This window comes from Tubulanus polymorphus, chromosome 11, assembly GCF_964204645.1.
Source record: "Tubulanus polymorphus chromosome 11, tnTubPoly1.2, whole genome shotgun sequence".
Taxonomy (NCBI): Eukaryota; Metazoa; Nemertea; class Palaeonemertea; order Tubulaniformes; family Tubulanidae; genus Tubulanus; species Tubulanus polymorphus.
Window position 1 is genome coordinate 1434401 of NC_134035.1, and position 18722 is coordinate 1453122.

Genomic DNA, 18722 nt, shown 5'->3' on the forward strand with positions numbered 1-18722 from the left:
AAAATTCAGAACGTTTTCATAGTATCATATTCAATCAGAATTAGGCGCCACACTGGTCCGTATTGTACGTAATAAGGAAATTTAAATTCCGGCGGTAAATATGCGCCACTATTTTAGTTCACAGAAATTCCGCTATCGTAATTCATAGGGGCAGCACTGTACGGTAGATATCTAACTCGGCCTCGCTATCTTACTGTGGAATGCGAGTAATAAAGATATTTTTCTTAGCCGAATTTCGTTCAATGTTTAATACGATTCGATTGTATATGAATAATTCTATTATCGTTTAAGGTTTTTTGAAGGGGATCATCCTTTTAAAACGAATTTCAAACCATTTTTAATAGAACTCTTTTGTCAGCGGAATGTATTAGCATCCGGTAAAGCGATAGGCTCACATGCCAAAGGAAGAATTCTGAGCAAATTAAATTTTATTCTCTAAAATAGTGCATTCAACTACCACTAATTCACTGTAACCAGAAAAAAATGCTCTGAAACTATTAAAGGAATAACTTTCTAGTAGGCTTAAGGCTTAAGAGTAAATTTGAATCGGGGATATTCCTAGTTTCGTCTGGGAGAGAACAACAGGTTCTAGATGCCACGCAGTTTTTTTTCAGTTGCCCTGTTTTTAGTTCAAAAGCAAATCGGTAGTGTCACATATTTAGTCCTCGTAAAGTTCACTATAACTGAAGTCAAGTTCTCCCAATATGTGTTCGATTGTTTGTTTATCCTCTCGGTGAGTTCTAACGCTGCCAACATCCAGTTCGATGTAGTCCTGATCAACAAACAAAAATGTCAATATATAGTTCCTAATGATGACAAACATCCTAAAAACAGACATGACAGTCATTTTGGCCAAATTTTCATCTTCAGGAAATATGTGGTAATGTATTCTGATGGTGAAGAGTAAGAAGTGAATGGTGATAGCCCTCAGTCGGCTGAGAAATACTGTTACGCCAAACAGGAAAAAATCCTGATCAAATAAAATCCAAGAAAGACTGGAAACATTTTTTTTCGTATATATACATATTTACTATTTATATTCATCTTAAGAATAATAATTAAGTGTGTTCTGCGTTAAACCGTTTCAAACGCGGAGAAAAAAGAACTTATCAATTACTACTCGTTAAAAATAAAGTAATATCGACGTAAAGTACGTCGAGAAATTTAGGAACGGATGACGGGTCGCCATCGTCGGGCGAATATGAAATAAATAATGAAGCAAAATCTACAAGCCCGCAATATAAACACTGTTTGTTTAGAGATAGGAATAATATCTCAATGAATAAGATAAAAATGAAAATTTTCAACCCTCACTTTAAGAGACATTATGATTTTTGAAAAAAAGAGTTACATCAATATTTCAAAAATTTCCACAAATTTTGAACATTTGTTCATTGCCAGGTACCAGGTACCAGGTACATGATTAGGAAATCTGTTACAGTGTGGACCCCACTTTACTAGGCACCGGTCGATTATGTGTAAATTAATAAAATCCATAAATCTCAATTTCGGTGAAACATTTTCAGTCCAAAAAAAGTTTCCGAGTTCCCCAAATTTCAGAATGGTATCTGGACAGCTCCGGCCAGCTCTGGTCAGCAGAATATCTAAATCATCAAAGCAATTTTGTTCAAAGTTGACCCAGCCGGCCGCCTATCTACCCTGTACATTACTTTTTAAAATGTGATTAATTTGACCATAACAGACCCGGCCGCTATAGAAATGAACTGATTACAAATTTCATCATATTTTACAAAAACGACCCGGCCGCTGCGGAGAAACAAGGTACGATTTATGTTTAGCCATACGAACGGTGTTTCATCATATATTATTGAAGGTAATAAATTACCATTGTTATTGAATTATCAATCATTTTGACTAGATATATATATTTATCGGGCGCCGAGCAAAGACAACCGATACGATAGTTATATTGATAAATAAACACGGCAACGTTCTAAAATAGCTAGTTTATAATCGTCTTGTAAACAAGTGACAAGTTCTATTAATCGTTACAGGATATTATTATTATTATGATTTTTGTTTTATTGATATGGGTACAGATCGTTGTTATACTGATTTTCATTTCATTTCATTATCATACCATCCTCCATCGGCAGGGAGTCGATCCTGATGGCATTGTTAGATTCACCCACAGCATGAAACCCTACCTCGCTATGCACAGGCTTGCGCTGCCAATCAGATTGCCCGTTGTATAAACGCTGAGGCAAATTTCACGGATAAACTATTACCGGAGAAACCAGAGCTAAAATAAAACTGGATTTCTGATTGGCTGATAATGACATCATCTAAGCTGCACGGTCTAGTGGGGCAGGGTTTTGTACGGTGGTGATGCCGTCAGTTTCAAATCCCTGCCAGGGGAGGATGCATCATACAACAATGCTACTGCTGCTACTAGAGATATCGATACGCAACAATCGACAAAAACTGGAGTCAAAAAATTTCTCAATAGGGATCATTCATTTATTTCGTACGCATAAAATTTGAATTTTTCAACCCCCCCTCCCCCTCTGTACGCAAAATCAGCCATTTTTTCGTATACATAAAGCATTACAGTACGCAATTGCTTTGACCCCTCCCCCTCCCCTAATGCGTACGTTATAAATGAATGAACCCATATCAAATAGATCTCAATTTGTGCTGCTAGAATTTAATTTAGATAACTTAAGCAATCATCAGAGGGCGGAGTTTCATTGTATCATCGACAGGTAAAATAATCGCAGGAAAGAGTGTGAATTCGAGCGGGCTGGCTAACGATAAAATAAACACAGAATTAAATAAAACAGATTGAAATGAAGAGTGAACACATCTCATTTCTCTATAGACTGACTTCACTTTACAGTAACTGATGTCAAGACTAAATGGCCCCGAGGAATTTAGAGGGTCATTCTACTGTGCAGCGTGCCCCCCACCTCGCGATTGTAGTTCCATACAATTACACATTGTTATATCACAAAAACGACACCACCACAACGAGACAAAAATGAACTCTTTTCGAAAAAGAAAATATGAAAAAATATCACAGAAAACTGGACAGAAAGCTCGTTGAAATTCGTAGCAATTAACTCACCGCAAAATCTGCAGCCCGGATCCTGAAGCCGTTCAGAAATTGGGTTATTTTTATCACCAGTCTTCCGAATCATGAAATAATGTTTCAATTACTAGGCTATTGTTTAATCAAATTGTTCACTATAAGGCGAAGCACACGCTCGAAAGAAAGACAGCACAGTATTAATCATAATTAATGTAGTATTTACTCTACTGAATACCTGAGAAACACCTCTCCATTTCATCATTCTAAAACGATTAGTTTAAGCATCACAGCGAATGCATACTCTATAGCCGCGATCACACGAGCATTTCTCATCCACGACAACAACTGTTCACACGGGTGCCAAATGGGACCGTGCCGCCTGCTTGACCTGACCAAAAATGTCACACTAGGCCCGAGCCAGATTTAAATAGCACGGGTCATTGCGTATGACTCACTTCATTTTTCCCACAAAATTTTCAAAAACTTCCATGACGTAAATTTCAACTGGTTCCTGAAGTGACTCACTTCGCTTTGTTTAAGCATTGTTTAGTATCGAGTGAGTGGTTTACGTGTGAATGCGCGCTCTGATTAGGCACGGGCCAAATTTGACTCAGGTGTGATCCGAGTCAAATCATCTCCGCATGATCGCGGCTTCACTATATCTAACAACTCTCTCGGTCTCCGTAAGTAAAAAGCCTTTAAAAATTAGCGACGATTGAAATTTTAACCCGAACGTCGTTGACATAAATTAAATGATTGCCTCAACCACACACACGCATATAAGCGTCAAGTTAAACTAACAGCGCCCTCTATAGGGAATCATCATCCCTGATTTGGACCAAGTTTAAGAAACGCATGTTTAACAACACTTGACCGCACAGAAAATACATATATCATCTAAAGTTACCCATGGCCAGTGTCGATTTGAACTTAGTAAAATTAGAATAACACAATTCTACGCTGAATCAAGCAGGTTCAACGAAAGGCGATACAAACGAATTCAATTCTAAAGCAGAGTGCGATTAAATCTAGTTTTGCTTTGAAAATGACGCTACATTTAGGCGAAATTTTTACGATGTGTTGAAAAATGCCGACCACGGAGCCTCACCGACGAACAGGTTTCATTTCTTCTCTCTTCGATTGCTCCGATTGTTTACGCGTGACCGGACCACATCCGTAAACCGGACCACCGGACCAATACGAGTTTGTGTGTGAGTTCATTTCTGGTTCTCAAATCGATCACAGCCGTTTGCTACATACAGACATACGCATACATACATTACAGAAAAATATAATTATCATCGATAATAATAATAATATTAATAATAATAATAATAATAATAATATATCGTATAATTACATTATGTTTTTAAACTATTTACAACTAGTTTCGTATCGTAACCAATTAATGAATTAACGAATAATATCGACGACGTTAAGATCATTGTTATTTGTTGTGCCGAACTACACGATCGGCATTTCGAAATAGATTACGGGGGATGATCGAGGGTCTGATTCAGGGAGGGGTGTACACCCAAAATATGGAAAATAATCACAATTAAAAAGGCAACCCGAAAGAAAGAAAACTCTTCGAAAAACAATTAACTTGTCATTTTTAGTAGGTAGGCGATGATCACCCCTGGACCCTCCCCTTGATTTCACGACATACATTCGCAGACCTCGCAAGATCTCGTCGTTCAAGCTAGTTCAGCCACTGATAAATAGATGGCAGCGTGTGCGTATTTAAACTACCGCGTCCGAACGAACGAACGAACGAACGATTCTTAAGTCACAATATAATCCTATACGTGGTGTATATATATATATATATATATATATATATATATATATATATTTGTATATATATGATATGTTTTTAACGTGATACATTCAAGCTCGAAGGAGGACAAATTTAAACTAACAACCAATAAAACCCAATAGACACAGTTACAGCTTAAGCGTACATCAGGTCGACACTTCCACCCTCTATCTACTTCAAATACGATTAAAATGCAACGACAAATACCGACATAAATATTATGTCCATGTTTTTTTCTTTTGTCTAAGATAAAGCACTAGAAACCGATCGATAAAACCGAAACCCCCCGGGGGAAGAAGAATTTGCGTGGCGCGTCAAGTTTTGAGCACGTAACGTTTGTTTTTCGCGCCGAAAAAAATACGACAATGTTTTATCTAATAATTCGCGTTAACGACGACAACCATCAAATACTGGCAATTAAATTTTGTAAAGAAGAACGGTCTATAGTGTGCTTGAAAATCATATTCTTAGACGCTTTCGATCTTTTGAGGACTTGAACCGCTGAATCTTTGAACCGATTGCTCAAATGTTGGTTTAAGTTATCCATCGTACTGGAAATCTTAATTGCCACTAAGTCAACTTGGCACAATTCAAACGGAAACTCTAAGCAACTCTTTCCTGTACTATAGCATTTATCAAGGCTTGGAAAAGATATTGACACTCTATGACGATCTAATTGTACTGTAACGCAATGATCTAGCCAGTGTCGCACAACTTTAAGGACAAGTTTAATCTAGTGGGCATTGGATGATTTATTGTGACACAATGATCTAGCCAGTGTCGCTATCTATAGGGTCAAGTTTAATCTAGTGGATATTGGATGATCTATTGTGACACAATGATCTAGCTAGAGTCGCCATCTATAGGGTCAAGTTTAATCTAGTGGATATTGGATGATCTATTGTGACACAATGATCTAGCCAGAGTCGCCATCTATAGGGTCAAGTTTAATCTAGTGGATATTGGATGATCTATTGCGACACAATGATCTAGCCAGTGTCGCTATCTATAGGGTCAAGTTTAATCTAGTGGATATTGGATGATCTATTGCGACACAATGATCTAGCCAGTGTCGCTATCTATAGGGTCAATCCTATTCTAGTAGGTACTGGACCATCTAATTGTTACAATATGTGATAAAGACAAAGTTCGGTTGTATAGGAAAGTTACAAGCAACGACTCGAGCAGTCCGCCTCACTCAAGAGATTGAACAAACCATAATCATGATGATAATTAACATCCGTTTTTGAATACGTAACAAAATCTACACGTGTTTTAGATCGAATCGGATTTATTCCGACGAACATCGACGAGACCCGGAGAAATACTACGGAGGAACACGACTCCAGCCGTTGTAAGATTCCGCGGGACGCGGTGAACGATGAAGTCTTCATAACGCCGCCCCTTTTAACGAGGAAGCAGAAAATCCGTCGACAACTAACGTAATAACGATGGCAACAATTCTGACCCTTAGGAAAAACATCATCACAACACACGCGCACGTCTGCTATTAAAACACGGTTAATACGTTATTAGTACACTGATAATAATTGGCCCCGAGATCCACACACAACCACGCATGCACAAATCCCTACGATAAACTACAGATGTGGAAGGAATCGCGAACCGCCAAATATGGGTATCGAATTCATTCATACGACAACGCACGTCCAGATCCAGATTTTCATCCTATCCAAATACACACTCGTCTGTTTTATAACAAATTTCCCATAAATTTCATCCAAAAAGAAATTCGCCAAAATAAATGTTAACTTACATAGAACACTTAATTTCGCGTAATTACGTTGATCGGGATTATAAGCGGGCGTCGCGGTAGAATGTAATAACCGGTAGCTAAGCGGATATCATAGTCATGTTTTTAGAAGAAGCTGTCGTCCGTCGATGATGGCACGAAATTTTTTTCGTTTTTGAAAAAAAAACCAACGTCGTATAGCGCGTAATATACACATGTATATAACCAGGTTTTAGAGAGATATGCACAATGTCGTATCTTATATCAATCAAAATGTCTACCACACAAATTCTTTCAATCACGCTCGGTATGTTATCAACAGCAGTCTGCAGGCTCGGCCACCAGCAGCAGCAGCAGCAGCAGCAGCAGCGATTGTGTGCACGGTTCCTAGCTTTTCGACGATGGTTTTATGCCGCGTTGCGTCAGTCCCTCGAAACTTTTAAATGTATAGTTCATGAATACTAAATCCTTATATTTGGCATCGGTTTCTCCTTCTTTCGGTTCAGCTGTAAAAAAAGAAGAAAAAAAGTTTTTGTGAATCTGAAAATTTCGACTTTATCGTGAAAAGATTGTCGTAAGAAGAACTTACGCCATTTAAGGTCAACTTCGGGGAATTCGTCGAAGTTTGACGTGTCGTCTATACTTTTCACTACGATAGAAATAGCGGCTGGACGGTCGCTGAAATATCAGAGACAAGAACATCAGTCATCCATCTCAAACATCTCCAGAGTTGGTCAGTAAACGGTTAATATTTGACTCTTTAGTTTTAACATCGGAAATGAACTACATTTTAAGACTATACTCATCAACAGGGTCGTTACAGATGTGTCTAGGAGTTTTCACAGAGTTTTTGGGCATTTAGCTCAAATTAAAAGAGTTTAGAGCTCTTCTAAAAGCATTTACTATCTATGAGTTTTAAGGAATCCAAGAGTCATAGGGACCCTTATCAGAATTTTAAGAACTGCATGATTAAACTGTTAGCTCTTCAAACGTGCTATTCATAGCAAGTGAAAATGTCAATTAATAGTATTTCTCAATGGCCAAATGAGTCACAATAATGGACACTTTTGGGGGGGGGGGGCAGCTTCCTCACCGTATATGGTTCCAATCTACGCCTTTAAAGAAGGAGTGTTTTTTAATTTCGTCGACGCCGTTTGAGCCAATTCTGTTGTCGGAATTACAAGCAAACCTGTAAAAAAAAAATAAATTGCCCATGGGCAAAGTGTGGTTTACCTTGAAAGCTAGAGGTTGTTTGGGGTAATGGCATTGCTTGAAAAATCTTTTTAATTCGTCACTTCAAAGTTCTATGTTGTATTTCATCTTTCTCAAAGAATTATTTTGTTGTCAAATAAGACCAAAAAGATACATTTCGTAGGGTACAGGTAGGCGCGGCACGGAAACTATTTTATATGTTCAAAGAAATATTTTTCAAAATATGAAAAAATATTCAAACAAAATTCACATGGTGTCACATATCAGAGGGTGGCTGAATATTTAGTCTTGGAAACCTCTTGCAATGTATGGCCGCGGAATCTAAACCGGCGCAGTAAGAAATTGGCGTATTAGATCGTTTTAAATCCTGGAATTTACTACTACAATATTCAGACCTCGACCTATACTTGTAGTTTTCTGCTTAATATTTTCAGGTCACAAGAAATTACAATTTATTATAAATTATATCAAACAGAAAACATAGCGCTCATCTTCTGTTGATGAAATGTCAGACGCGCCAGCAAGCAGCGTTTACAGTATCACTATAGTAGTGTATACTGTACGAGCGTCTGTTTGTGTATGCAACAGTCTATAGCACTCCGCGCGCACGTGGAGGCCTTGTGTAAGTGAATGTTCGCTTGTACTTCAGTGTCAATCAAATCAATCTCCGGGTATTAAAATGAAACATTACCTATGGTGGATAATAATTACATTCTCATCAGCAATGAGCATTTGAAATTTGCATGTATACGGCACCTAGTCCAATGAAACGTTCGCCATTCCGGCTTTCCCATAATTATTTTAGTAGCGCCGGAATCCCCGTATATCCCAAAAACAGCCAATCACATTCGCTCGTAGAGACAACGCCCCCCAATCGAGGTCATTGCAATTTTATACGCGAGAGCTAAGAATTTTCCCGCCAAAAACAGTTTTTCGTAGAATTTTAACAAAGTTGACCATGTCATCGACGGAGGTTCGCCATGTCTTCAATCGCATCGATTATACGTCGTTTAAACCGAGAACCAATGAAACAAATGCTCACATAAAAAAACGTACCGCGATTTTACATGAATTGGCTCAATGCCAACTTCATATCGCTGACAAAGGTAAACCAAAAATCATCCGATCACAACCGATGAAGATTCGGCGTTATTCGCTGCCACTTTAATCCATTTTTCAAACGAGCGATTTTTGGCTGTACGTACCTTTGGATGAGATCCCTTGCCTCGTTCGATATCGGCATTTCAGGCGGAAAGACGAGCGTCTCCTTCCAGTTCATTACTTTCCTATAAGTTTCCTGAGGGTTTTCCGAACAAAACGGAGGATAGCCTGCCGGAGAAATAATATCAATGAATATCATTCAAACAAAACAAACTCAACTGATGCTGACATTATACGCACCTATTAACATTTCATACATTATCACACCCAACGACCACCAATCACACGTACACGTATATCCGGTCTGGATGAACACTTCCGGAGCGATATAATCCGGAGTACCGACCGTCGAGTAAGCCTAAAACACGGATAAATACACGCTATATATACGTATAAAGAACGAATAAAATTCTAAATTTTTTCGACCGACCCGAATTCGTACCAATTGTCGCCGATTTCTCTTCCAGCTTTCAGCGCGTCGTTTGGAATCCATCGGTTTCGAGGAAACGTTACCTGAAACATAACCGAAATATTCGAGATACGAAAATCGTCGTTGGAAGCCGTCTTAACTCCTTATAAGTTTCAATTGTTTCCGAGGGTTTCAAAAATTCCAGAATACGTTCAAAACCATCAGGTGTTCAAGAGAATGGCCATATTGGACATAAACATACGCCCAAAACCTTTGAAGTCTCCTCTTTCCGTGTTTCCCTGCGTCGTGTGTATTGGGCTTTTGGACATCTCTATAAATTCTAAGACTTTATTGAGGTTTCATCGATTGATCGATTGACTGACTACGATTTGTGGTATTTACTCACTGAAATCACTTGGTTTCGCCTGAGATAAATCTTTATAAAATTCCGTACGATGAGACTTCTTCAAACCGGTACACAAACCGAAATCGGACAGTTTTATGTGACCCTAAAAAACAAACCGTTCAATATCAGAACTAACGTCTTGACACATACAAAACAGCGGTAGAAATCCCTGGCCCGGTAAACCATTCTCTGGGGGAATTTAAACTCAATGGCAATTGATCAAAGAATTTAAAATTTCACATGAAAACCTAAAAATATGAAAATGTAATTATTTTGGCAAACAACAATGACCACCAGACGGCCATCTTGATACCGATGGCGCTATCTGGGCTGCTGGTGTGTCTAGGTGAGTACTAGGAAAGTCCATCACCGATTTAGCGTAGACGCATTGAAGAGTTAACACAACGCGACCGACGACGACACGTCTGACGAAATCTTTTCTTACCTTCGCGTCGAGAAGTAAATTATCCGGTTTGATATCGCGATGAATGAAACCTAGTTTATGAATAGAATCGATCGCTAGAACGCTTTCCGCGACGTAAAACTGCGTTTGGTCTTCGGTCAACGTGTCCTTTTTCATCAGCAGTGTCATCATATCACCTGAAATATCACATCGACGAGAAATTAAAGAGGAATTTTAATTTGATTATCGATAAAAATCCGACCGGTTGATGTACTTACCTCCGGGGAGAAATTCCATTATTAAATATAAATTAGATGCATCTTGGAATGAATAGTACATTTTAACGACCCACTGGTGGTCGGCTTCTACTAGAATATCACGTTCAGCTCGTACATGCGCCACCTATATCCATAGCGAAGAAACAAAAATACACAGACGTATAAGAGAAAATCTTTTCGATTCTTGATACAACACCTTAGGCCTACTATGAATCACATCTAACTAGAGAAGGGTGGCCACTTTCCGCCCGATTACAAATCCCTCGAGTTCTCCCTGATTTTTTACATGTGATTACACAAATTTCCCACAGTGAATCGGAGAAATTTCTAGATTTAAAATTCTATAATTCATCGAATCTCGTACTGATAAAGAAACATATGGTGAATAGCGTTATCCAAAATCTGCGAGTTTGCAAGCTTTTTTTTTGGTAAAATCAGTGTAAATTCCCTCTAACACCTAACAGCTGGGTTGTTAGAAGTTGTTTGAAGCTCACCTGTTCCTTCTCTAACATGTCGTGTTTTCGAAGTATTTTCATGGCGTACATGTGACCTGTATCCTTCTTCTGAACTAAACGAACCTAACAATACAAAACAAAATCCGAATCTAAATCTGAATTTCGGAAGATTCAGCGACATTTCTATCGCATGTGATTTTCAATAGACCTAAGTACGGGAAAATAGGGAATAACACTTTTTTCGCCAAAAATTAGGAATCATTGGGGAAAATAAATTTATGCGGAGAAAAGCAGGCAAATGACAATCAATAAAGGGTATTCAGGGTGTTTAAACAGCCGAGTGATTACCTCTCCGAAAGCTCCACGACCGATAACTTTCAACGGTTCGAAATCCTGAACGCCAAGTCGCGATCGTTTTAAACGTAGAAATTCGGTCTCTTTCGCTGCGTGTAACTGACGACGTTCATTTTTCTGAAAAGAAAAAAGACGAATTGAATAATTACACGACGCAATATACAACATGTAGGTTATTGAAAAACACACAGTTAAATCATTATGAATTGAACATTTTTACTATATATAATCCTAGGGCGCGTTGCCTAGTTGTGATTTCAGTCGGAAAGTGGTCTTAAATCATAAGACTGGTCTTAAGTTGTTAGATCTGAGGCTGGTCTTAAGTCTAAGACTTGATTATGGAACCAGGCTCAATCTCTAAGCCAAAGGAGGAAAGTAAAATGCTTAATTTCTTAAATCTTAAAAATAATTGTGAACTTCGAACCATTTCAACGGAAAACAAATATCTTTGACCTTTCTGAAATAGATTGTTTATTAAATACCCTTTGTGTAATAACCTTCAAAATGGAAACCGGTTTTGAACGTTCGAATGAAAAGGTATTTTTTCATTTCATTTCGAATACAATTACATTTCTATAATCATATTATACAGACACTTTCTGCAGGTTCAGCCTTCGGTGTATAAACAAATATATGAGGTTATCATATAAGCAAAGAATGTGTTGCTCATTTTTTCAAACTCAAAAAAATTTGAAATGAAGCTATTTGTTTAGGCCTATTTCCTTTTGCTTGACTGAGTGCTCAGGGCTGCCAACCTCTGTAAAGTGCCTTCAGTCAAATGTTGAATTTTTTTGTTGAAAGAAAATGTTCAAATTAATCACTTATCAACAGTAAGACCCTTAGTAACATCTTTCATATTTCAGTACGCATCAAACAAATCAAATCAGTATTTTTTCGGGAAAAAATATTGACAAAATACTGAAAATCACGGTTGACAACTATGAGCGCTAGAAAGAGATTACCAGCAATGGCACGAGTAAACAATCCTACTACACACTAGCGACACCTGGTGGACCCTGCAAGCCTCATCCCCGTCTGTCGCAGCAGCAACAACTTACTTGTTCATCCGATAGCCCTTCCTCTTCCATAGTCTGTTCCAATAAACGGTGCCTATAATTGATAAATAATAATTATAATCAATCAGCCCGATAACTGCCCTTCCCATTCGTTTAATAATTATGAAATTGCGATGATCGTGACGGCAATCAATGAAAGCAAATAATTTCCTATAAACCCTTTCAGCGCTGGAGATAATTCAAAAATTATCTTAAAAAAAAAGTTATATCCCGATGCAGTGTAGTATAAAAAAATTTCCATCAATTCATACACTGCACCGCTGTGTAGACGCAATGAAAGGGTTAAGCCGATATCAGTTATGTACAGATTCTTTTTTTCATAAGGAGTGAATGCGAAATATATCAGAATTTCTGTTAATTGCCTACGAGTCTAATTGACGTGATATTAATTAATTTGATGGAGCAATGATTGAACGAGCCCAGTCTATATACGTAGTATCGAGGGAATGTTACACCAGTGAAAGGTGGAACAAAACTATTGAATTTATATATTCATTTATCTGGCATTTGACAAGACCGGCAAGGGACGACCAGATTAATTTGAAAATAACGATGAACCACTGGCATAACAGTCCCAGCTCGTAAGCACACGCTCCCTACAGATCAGTCATTCCTGGATATAAGGAGTTTTAATGGTGAAAATTTTGAGGGAGTGTCTGCATCACTTTTATATCACCATTACAGTAAACTCCTCTTAAATCAAGTATTATCTATCTCGGTAAACCAACTAAGGTAATCAATGGTTTTGTAAGCCAATTTTTATCCTAGTTAGCAATTTCATCCTATACACTACTAAACTCAGTTTCTAATTCAGTAACCACCTAAATGGGCAAAAACGAAATCCAGGTCCAAACTGTATCGATTTAGGCATAGTTTACTGTACATACAAGCATTTCTAATTGCCTAATTCTAAAGATTGAAGGAGTTTTAAAAGAGTTTCAGGCATTTTGCTCAAATCAAAGGTGTTTCAAGGAGTTCTAAAAGTATTCTCCGTAAAAAGAGTTTTTTCTAAAGAATCAAGGAGTCGAGGTTAATGTGACACTCACCTATTCGTGCGTTCATCGTGTTGAGCGATCAGATTACTGTAATAATTCTCAAGCGTCACTTTCGCCTTCGTAACCTTGTCCACGGTATGACTGCTGACCGGTATCTGTTCTCCGACGGTAGCCATCTTGGCCCGGCGAATCTGAAACGAAACGACGGATTAACGATACATGAAAACCGGAACGACGGTTGGGTGTCAAACCAGGAGAGGGGGGGGCACAAAAACGATACATGAAAACCTGAACAGCGGTTGGGTTTTAAACCGGGGGAGGGGAGACACTAATATAAATCAATTCAGGATCCAGTTCTACAGTCATGAGGTTGAATTAAATTAGTTTATTTTCATAGTTAACTCTGAGTCAAATCTTAACTCACAACTGTGGAACTGGGTCCAGATCTCTAAAATATTTAGATAGGTTTCAATCCGTAGCTTAGAGACTGAAACCTTTCAGATACTTTTCACCGTATTGAAGTGTGAACTCTGGATGGTCAATAATAAACCAGGAACAATAAACTGCATCAGTTCAAGTGCGTCTAAAATATTTAGTTTTCATTCTGCAGCATGAAACCTGCACCCCTTCAGACCCCTCACAATTATATTAAGTGCAAAGTGTGGTCGATCAGTTTTTGAAAGTGCTCTGATAAAATGCCTAATGTCTGGTGTTTGTAGTTCATTTTCAATTAAAAATGTCTCAGGTGAAGTTCAGAACACATGCGACTATCAGTTGTTTTCGATAGTGAGCTGACAACAAAATATCTAATGTTCGTTCGTTTTCAATCAAAAATGTCTGAAATGAAGTACAGAGTCCACGCTGCAGATCAACACACTTTAAGAATAGCAAATCATTTAATGAAAGAAACTGTGATACCAATAATAATAACAGAGACCGATCAATAAACGGCACGTGATATAGAAGTATTTAAACGATTATTGATTATCAAACCGTGAACGCCGGGGTTAGGTTACTTAGTAACCGCAGCGGAGAACGTACCGCGCGCGACAAAGACACGACCATTGATTGATGACATGAAGTTCGGATGACGAGACGTCAATGAGCGAATATATACAAAAACACCGACCACTCTGAGAGTCACAACTACAGTAGGCCTATATAGACATTCAGTTGCAACATTAGCTTAAAATTCAGAGAAAACCCACAATACAGACAAATCTAAACATCGTTTTTTCCTTTAGTTTCGGGTGCAATCCTTTCACATTTTCAGCATTCATTTGAAAATGAGTTATAGCTTTATATTACTATCATTTTCAAATGTCTACAAGTAGTCTCTGAAGAATTCCAGAATTGGTAGGACCAATCGAAACCTACCATTATACGGTAATGGTTAAATTCTAAGCCCCACTAGTTTTCAGAATTAGTGACCATTATGAAACGCAATTCAGCTGCACTCTCAGAACTGAGGTCCTAGACGCTCAAATCCTACAGCTTAATATGAAATATTACCTGCGACTTCGCGTGGAGATATTGTCCGAACAGGAACAAATCAGACGTCAAATTTTATCAACGCACAATAACGAGGTCATTATTGACAGCGGCGTATCTATATATAACAATAATTCAAACCTCTCGACTAAACTTAACATATCAACGCAAAAAACACCATCGACGACGATTTACGTAGATTAGAAATGAATTAATAAACAACTCGCTGAAACCACTGAACACACATAGAATCAATCAAAAATAACAACGTAGTAAACATGATTAATTTGCCGGGAGAAAAAAAAAATGATTACAGCACCATCAATCACAACAATCTATTAATGAATAGTGACTATTTTTAAACCAAACCACTACAACACCGTAGACGAGCAAAATAATATCGAGGGGAATTGACTGACTGAATCCAAACCTACGTAGAACTAAAAGGTGACTATGAAAACCGAGTTAATACAGGTAACAACAGTGTTTTCAATAAGTGCCAGGTCCCAGGTTCCAGACACGTCAGTCGTTTGTAAAGGACCCGCCTGGTTTTTTCATTCAAACCTGCTTTCGTTTCAGGGAGTGTGAAATATTGCGGGACCCTCCTGTTTTTCAAAGGGACCTGGCTTGTTAATTCCTTATTGAAAACACCGAACAATCGGCAGTCTGATATTAGAATTTAAAATGTATCACGCGAAGTTCTGAACACATTCGAAAAGTGGATGATTATAAGTTCTAAGATCGGGTGATTGATTATTGAATGCCTGAGGGGGGGGGCGCCAGACTGCGGATCGTTACTTGTTTACAGGAGGACGGACAAAATGGAACTCATTAACCGCTTCCTACAACCAATTTGAATATTGCCCTCTTCACCGGAGTGTGATCATCAGTGGAGGATTGATCTAGAGTATATATATATATATATAATCGCTGTGACGATAACACAGACATAGAGGAAGCTAGTAGGGTCAGAGGAGCAGACGGGTATAAGGTATTCAGGTAGGCAGGAGAGAGAGAGAGAGACTAGAGAGTTGATACATCTCACCTTCAGCGGTGGTCGACTTAGACGTAAACCCATTCACAACATCATGCTACCATTTTCTATATATAACAAATCTTCACAATATATACAACTATATAAAATACTGATCATTCCATACGGTCGAATTCCTTTATAACGCTACAATCTGAGCCGTCTCAAATCAAACACCGGGTCTACATTGCGCAGTGGAAATGGTTTTAAATCCTTAGATCGGTCATTCATGTTAGATTGGCTCTATAAAACAATGATGGTATGAGACTGGTCTTTAATCTAAGCCCTGCAGGGGCTGGTTCCATTATAGTCAGGGCTAAGACTTAAGACCAGTCTAAGACCAACTTGGTTCTATAGCCAATCTAACAACTTAAAACCAGTCTTAAGATTTAGGACGAATTTTGATATTAAGTCTTGACAATGGAACCGGCCTGCGGGGTTTGTGCAGAATAGGGAATTCAAATTCCCTGACTTTAACAAGAAAAGAGTCTGAATTCCCTGATTTTCCCTGCAGGAAAATGACTTAACCGAGAATCGACTTAACCGCGAATTCCCTGACTTTCCTGACCTTCACAAACCGTGTACGTCCAAGTGACAACTTTCAAACACTCTTGACTCTTCTAAAAAAACGTGGTGTCAAGCTATGATTAATATTACAATAATGAAACTGATAATAATAATTTGTAAATTTGTAAAGCGCCATTTAAAAAAGTTTCACCAGCTCTTAAAATGGATGTTAGTTAAAACAGCATCAAAAGTCCATAGACTTTACAGAAAAGTGGATGTCCTAGATGTCTCAATTAAATCCTAAAATTTTGAATAGCAATTGAGTACAATTGAATACAATTGAGCCAGTGATACCGCGTAACTTTCATTCTTGTTCAAACAACTGATTACGTTTCACATTTCGTTTCAGTTTGTGATCGCGTTATAAAGGCCTTTGACGAAACGAAACGCTGTGATTAAAAAAAAAAAGTAAAAGCAAATTCATGCAGGCATGATGAATAAGCACTTCTTCGGCGTTCTATCCGTCACTGTAATCCTCCTCGGAGAAATTCTATAACACCAAATACCAGTGCTAGTATTCGTTATTCTTTCTGGCAACTTAACTCTTACTCATATAAACTATATCAAAATGTAATACAGTTCGGGCTCAAATTCTTGACTGAAACGCAACCGACACTGAGTGCAACAATCAACTGACATAAATACACCCGTTCGGAACTGAAACTGAATGTCAATGTGAAATATCGCGGGTATATTAGTAATATCGCAGGTATTTTAACCCTTGACATTATTGGTACACATTTACCACGGTTAAGTCTATGTTCTAATTTAAGGAAGTGGATACTATGCCGACACAGCAGCATTATTCTAGTAAACAAAATCATAAAAGATAAATGAAACTGCATGTCAATGTGAAATATCGTGGGTCCCTATATTTGCCCTATGTTAACATTTGACATTATTGGTATACAGAAACCGCAGTAAAATGTTTTAATTTAAGGAAGTGATTATTATGCCAAGGCAGCATTATTCTAGCAAACGAAATCATGCTAACAAAAAAAATCAGCATTATCATTATAAAGTTAGGGTAGATAGAGGGTAGGTTTAGTGCAACAGTCCTCCTCAGCAGTTCGGAAGACGCTACACGCTGGCAGAAAAAATACTGGATAACCGCTCTTTATTATAATTACATAAATTAGCGTTAAATGTGGAGTTACGTAAAAGTGCAGATCTTGGCGTAAATGGTTCAATCAATTACATTAAATATCATTGTTTCAGATTCAAAATGTCATCAGCAATTCAGTACATTGCCATTGGTTAATTTTAAATCTTCACTAGAAAGATTTTAGCCTGGATTCTGTCATTCAGTAGATTATCACAAGAGGTGCAGATCTGCACTTTTACCTGGAGTTATCTTCATAAAGTTGTAACGTTAACGAGGTATAATACCGACTCGGCTAAATATCCACTACCTTCTACTATACTAGTAGGCCTATACCCGCACACAGACTGACATGGCCGGGCAAGCTGGTGAAACCGGGCTAACTTAACTAACCATTCTTGAATTTTCACCATGTGGAGGGACAACCGGTCCGAATTATTATTTCTTTTAAGGGGTAGCTAGCAATGAAAACGTAAAACCTGAAAAAAAATTGACTGGTTGTTGTTTCCAAATCCTCCTTGGCTTTTTTGCCTTGACCGACTCACCTTCGCCTTTTCAATCGAATTATTTCTCGTTTTCCGACCAAACGACACAATGTCACCAGTCAGACGATCTGATCAACTGGAATCCCGAGCCACCTATCTAAATATCAGCGATCAGCAGCAGAAACAGCCGAAAATATCGCCGAATATCAGAAAAAAAATCTCGAAATTTCAGCAGAATCTGACAGACCTAACAACACAATCGAGAAATATCATGTAAATCCGCGGCGACTAATAGTTCCTTTATCTAATTTGAGATTTTGAATTTGAACAGAAGCAAAACTGTTTATAAATTGAGAAACCCATTAATAGGCATTAAACCTGATAAAATCATCTTAAAAAATATATATTTATAAATGTTGGGAAAATATATTATGTATTCGCGGATGAATTATATTTCGGTGCGTGGAGGTCATTTAAGGTTCGAGTCCGATGAGTTTCATAAAAAAGAAAATATTACCCGAGTGTTTCCTTTTCATTATTCACGTAGAATTTCTCAACTAAAATCATTGAATTGAACTAAATTTACCTAAATTCATGATGGTCATTTAATTGAAATTACGACAGGGCGGTTACACCATAGAATGGTTACACATCCGTCTTCGAGTCTCAAG

General features: G+C 38.0%; 1 protein-coding gene across 5 annotated transcripts; it reads right to left on the minus strand.

The window, feature by feature from the left end:
• Window positions 1-592: 592 nt before the first annotated feature.
• Window positions 593-18292, minus strand: LOC141913400 (serine/threonine-protein kinase 38-like). 5 transcript variants are annotated; one of them, XR_012620279.1, is made up of 16 exons: window positions 18112-18292; window positions 15910-15965; window positions 13425-13564; window positions 12361-12412; window positions 11297-11419; window positions 10988-11071; window positions 10494-10617; window positions 10258-10412; window positions 9813-9915; window positions 9440-9510; window positions 9238-9355; window positions 9042-9165; window positions 7718-7813; window positions 7214-7302; window positions 6649-7130; window positions 593-772 (listed from the first exon to the last, which is right to left on the minus strand). XR_012620279.1 is itself a non-coding variant. In XM_074804922.1 (15 exons), exons 2-15 carry the CDS (start codon window positions 15940-15942, stop codon window positions 7012-7014), a joined length of 1431 nt encoding a protein of 476 aa, XP_074661023.1. In that variant the 5' UTR covers window positions 15943-15965; window positions 18112-18292; the 3' UTR covers window positions 4922-7011. The 5 variants fall into 5 exon arrangements, 3 of the variants coding, with proteins under 3 accessions (XP_074661023.1, XP_074661024.1, XP_074661025.1); XR_012620278.1 differs by lacking the exon at window positions 593-772 and adding an exon at window positions 1019-4304; XM_074804922.1 differs by lacking the exon at window positions 593-772 and having other exon boundaries at window positions 4922-7130.
• Window positions 18293-18722: the final 430 nt, after the last annotated feature.

Excerpts from the sequence above, each read along its gene's own strand:
- LOC141913400 (XM_074804922.1), bottom strand. The coding sequence starts at position 15,942 with ATGGGTTTACGTCTAAGTCGACCACCGCTGAAG. Across the intron at positions 11,420-12,360 it reads AAGGGCTATCGGATGAACAA|AAAAATGAACGTCGTCAGTT; the intron begins GTAAGTTGTTGC and ends TTTTCTTTTCAG. Across the intron at positions 9,916-10,257 it reads ATTTACTTCTCGACGCGAAG|GGTCACATAAAACTGTCCGA; the intron begins GTAAGAAAAGAT and ends TTTGTTTTTTAG.